At 52.7% G+C, this 4009-nt stretch overlaps 1 protein-coding gene across 1 annotated transcript; it reads right to left on the bottom strand.

Moving 5' to 3' along the window:
* Positions 1 to 307: 307 nt before the first annotated feature.
* Positions 308 to 1243, bottom strand: LOC132085200 (olfactory receptor 14J1-like). Its single transcript, XM_059490569.1, has one exon. It carries the CDS (start codon positions 1235 to 1237, stop codon positions 308 to 310), a length of 930 nt encoding a protein of 309 aa, XP_059346552.1. The 5' UTR covers positions 1238 to 1243.
* Between the last annotated feature and the right edge of the window lie 2766 nt (positions 1244 to 4009).

Genomic DNA, 4009 nt, shown 5'->3' with positions numbered 1-4009 from the left:
TGCACACAGACATTGCTGATGCAGCTCCAGAGAAGGCAACAAGAGGGGGAACTCTGGTTAAAACTTTGCTTGGAGATCATTTAGCTCCTTTAGAGCCACTGAGAGCACAGCTCCTCATTGACACAGTCTGGAGCCACAGCAAAGATGGAGAGAAATGAAATGAGAAATGGCAAAACCAGTAGCATTTCATTTGGACAATACTAAATAAAAATAAAAATAATGAGAATAATAAACCAACCACCATACCCAACTAGAACAATGAAAGGTTATATTGATTTCAACTGATTTGCAGAAATTGGCCAGCAGTTTAATGTTTCTGATATTGCCCAGTCACCAATCTCCACACTGCAGCCTTGAGCTCTTGGTTTCTCAAGCTGTAGATGAGGGGGTTCAGGGTGGGAGGCACCACTGAGTAAAGAACTGACAGGGTCAGATCCAGGGATGGGGAGGAGATGGAGGGGGGCTTCAGGTAGGCAAAAAAGCCAGTGCTGAGAAACAGGGAGACAACAGCCAGGTGAGGGAGGCAGGTGGAAAAGGCTTTGTGCCGTCCCTGCTCAGAGGGGATCCTCAGCACGGCCCTGAAGATCTGCACATAAGAGAAAACAATGAACACAAAGCAGCTTGAGGCTACAAAGACACTTACAGCAAGAAGCCAAAGTTCCCTGAGGTAGGATTTGGAGCAGGAGAGCTTGAGAATCTGAGGGATTTCACAAAAGAACTGGTCCAGGGCATTGCCATGGCACAGGGGCAGGGAAAATGTATTGGCTGTGTGCAGCAGTGAATAGAGAAAGACACTGGCCCAGGCAGCTGCTGCCATGTGGGCACAAGCTCTGCTGCCCAGGAGGGTCCCATAGTGCAGGGGTTTGCAGATGGACACGTAGCGGTCGTAGCACATGATGGTCAGGAGGGAAACCTCTAATGACATGAAAAACACAAAAAAAAAGAGCTGTGCAGCACATCCTGAGTAGATGTCCCTGGTGTCCCAGAGGGAATTGTGCATGGCTTTGGGGACAGTGGTGCAGATCATGCCCAGGTCGCTGAGGGCCAGGTTGAGCAGGAAGAAGAACATGGGCATGTGCAGGTGGTGGCCGCAGGCTACAGCGCTGATGATGAGGCCGTTGCCCAGGAGGGCAGCCAGGGAGATGCCCAGCAAGAAGCAGAAGTGCAGGAGCTGCAGCTGCCGCGTGTCTGCCAATGCCAGCAGGAGGAAGTGCCTGATGGAGCTGCTGTTGGACATTTGATTTCTCTGGCCATTGGGAGCTGTTCATGGAGAAAAGTCAGTGACCGGTTAGGAGAAACTTCTTCCAGCAAAATCAAAGCCTTTTTCCATAGACCCTTCTCCTGTAACACTCTGACACCCTTTTCAATTTCCAGAAGATTTTTCTTCAGCTCCAAGTTTGGAGCCCTGGCTGGTGCTGCCTGACTGGGACTTCAGGTTCAGGGCAGGTACACACAGAGGTTTTTATAGTTCAGCCTTGCTGTGCAGACATAGGAGGGGCACAGGGACCTGTCCTCGTGTTCTTCTTTGAATCTCTGTTAACACAGACAGCCCTGTCAGCATCTGCCCTCCCACTGCCAGAGAACAGGAATGGTAAAGTCTGTTTGAATGTACTAGTGTTATTTACAGCTTTTCTTCATCTCCCCTGCTGATTATTTTTGGATGTCAGAAACTCTCTGCATTTCTGCTGCCCTCAGGGAGAACAGTGAGTTCTCTGAGACAAGGTGGTGAGTGGAGAAGAAGGGGAGGACGTCTGTCACCCTGTCCTGTTCCAGGATTCTCTAGGCTTTCACCTTTCCCAGACAGAGGATGATCACCCTCCCATGTTTCCCTTAAAAACCATCCTGACATTGCTGAGAGCAGATGGATCCCCACAGTCCACCAAATGTCCATCCCCTTCTCAAGGTCTCAGCCCCACATTTGTACCCAGGACAGGGCTCATTTCACCAATCCAACAGCATTTTCTCATCATAGACCTTCTGTGTCTCACTGTGGGGCTTTTAGATAACACAGAGATGCTACAGACAGGTTTGTATCCTGGAGGGAAGCTCAAAGTTTGGACGGAAATCTCAGGGAGATTCCAGGTGTCCCTATGATGGCATTGGATGAAGGGAGATGCAGCTCCTTCCCTGGCTGCACTGACAGCATTGCCCAGAGCCGGGCACCGGGGACAGCATCACCCTGAGCCAGCTGTGTCCTCTGCCAGAGCCCCCAGTGCCGGGCAGCTGCTCCCAGCCCTGTGCTCTGCAGGGGGAACTGGGCCCGGGGCTGCAGAGCTGCTCCACGGCTCTGCTGCAGCTCTGCCTGCACAGGAGGGGCTGCACGCCTTGGAGCCCCGGCCCTGAGGGCAGAGGCTTGGCCGGGGGCACAGGAGGGAGGGAGCTTGTTCAGATGGAGGGGCTGCACTGGAGGGGATCCTGTGGGCATCTCTAAACTCTCCCTGCCACAGCATTGCTGGGGTTTGTTTTCTCTCATTGCCTGATCTTCTCTCTGCTTCCTGCAGATTTCCCTCCAGCAGGTGTTTCCCAGTGCCTGATCTCTCCCTGCCAGCACTGACAGACCCCAAATCTCTGTGCACTCTCCTTGGCCCTACAGCACCCTGCCTGTTTGCAGGGCACTGGCTGGGGGCAGGTTCTGTTTGCAGATGGGATAAAGGACAGCTCAGACTGAGCCTGATAGGTTCAGCAAAGGGGATGCTGGTGCTGTTCATGGGCAGAGTGGCTGAAAGTACATTAGGGATCTCCTGTGAATCTACAGAACACAAAAATAACAGTTCCAATGTCTCAGGAACTTTTAAAATTTTGTAATTAATAATTCATAATCAATCTTTAATATTATTGCCCCCACTCCCTGCCATTCTCCAATATTAGGAATCCGAAGTCCTTGGAAATGTCCTAATTTTTAATGAAATCCTTGTATTGGAAATATTTTATGACTGACCAGCATTCCTCAGCATGTCAAAGCTTCATGAGCATTTCACCTCCCCTGCACCAGAAATATTCAGAGTTTTACTCACAGAATCTGTAGGCATTGGGATGTTCCAGCTTTAGGAGATCACTCCAGGAGCTGCAGCTGCATTGTCCTGCAGCCAGAGGTTCCTGTGCCAAGGGCTGGCAGTGATTCTGCCCCAGGCACTTCTCAGCACTTCCCAGCCCTGACTGATTGAAGCTCTCTGTGCCTCTGTGCTGTGCCCAGGGTGGCTGCAGGCAGTGCCCCAGCCCTGCTGGGCTAGGAGAGGAGCTGCTCCTCAGGAGAAATGTCTTTTTGAAGATCTTCTTGGTTTGCCAGGAGCTTCTTCTGTGCCAGGAGCCCAGCCCAACTCAGCAGCACAGACACAGCACAAGGACATTAATGAGCTTTTGGGGCTTTGGTGCTGTTTACATCAAACTCAGTCCCTGAGAGAGTGTTCAAAAAACTTCTCAATAGCACAGAGTTAAATTTAAACTCCAAATTTTCTTGAAGTTTTAATAGGTCACACAGAGGGGACACCACTGGGAAAGTGTCGCCAGGTTCCAGGGACAGCAGAACACTGGAGGCGGTGATGACAGCTGGAGACAAACAAGGCAAAGGTGTCTCTGGTGCTGAGAAAACCTGGATGTGTTTGAGGAATGCAAAGGGCCAAGGCCTGAGCCCCAGCCCCTGGCCAGGCAGATCCTGTCCCTCCCTCCTTGCTCAGGGCTCTTCCCGGGATGGGCACTGGCATGTGGGGATGTGCAATGCCAGGGGCAGGAGCATGGGGCGGCCCCTGCCAGGCTGCTGAGCAGGGACAAGGAGGCAATGAGGCCCCAGGCCTGCAAGGGTCACTTGTCCCCTCCTGGCCCCAGGGCCAGCAGCCATGGCCAAAGTGCTGCCCAAGTTGGCTCTGGCAGGGCTGTCTTGCAGCTGCTGCCCATCCCTGTGCCCTGTGCAGCCCAGGCTGTCCCACGGTGTCCCTGCCCTGCGCCTCTGTCCCTGCAGGCTGTCGGCATCCCCCGGCTGCCCCACCTGGCTGGGCCCTTCCTTTGCTGACAG

Source organism: Ammospiza nelsoni, chromosome 29 (genome assembly GCF_027579445.1).
Source record: "Ammospiza nelsoni isolate bAmmNel1 chromosome 29, bAmmNel1.pri, whole genome shotgun sequence".
Taxonomy (NCBI): Eukaryota; Metazoa; Chordata; class Aves; order Passeriformes; family Passerellidae; genus Ammospiza; species Ammospiza nelsoni.
Note: the sequence above shows the minus strand (reverse complement) of the source record. Positions and strands in the feature narration are given on the sequence as shown.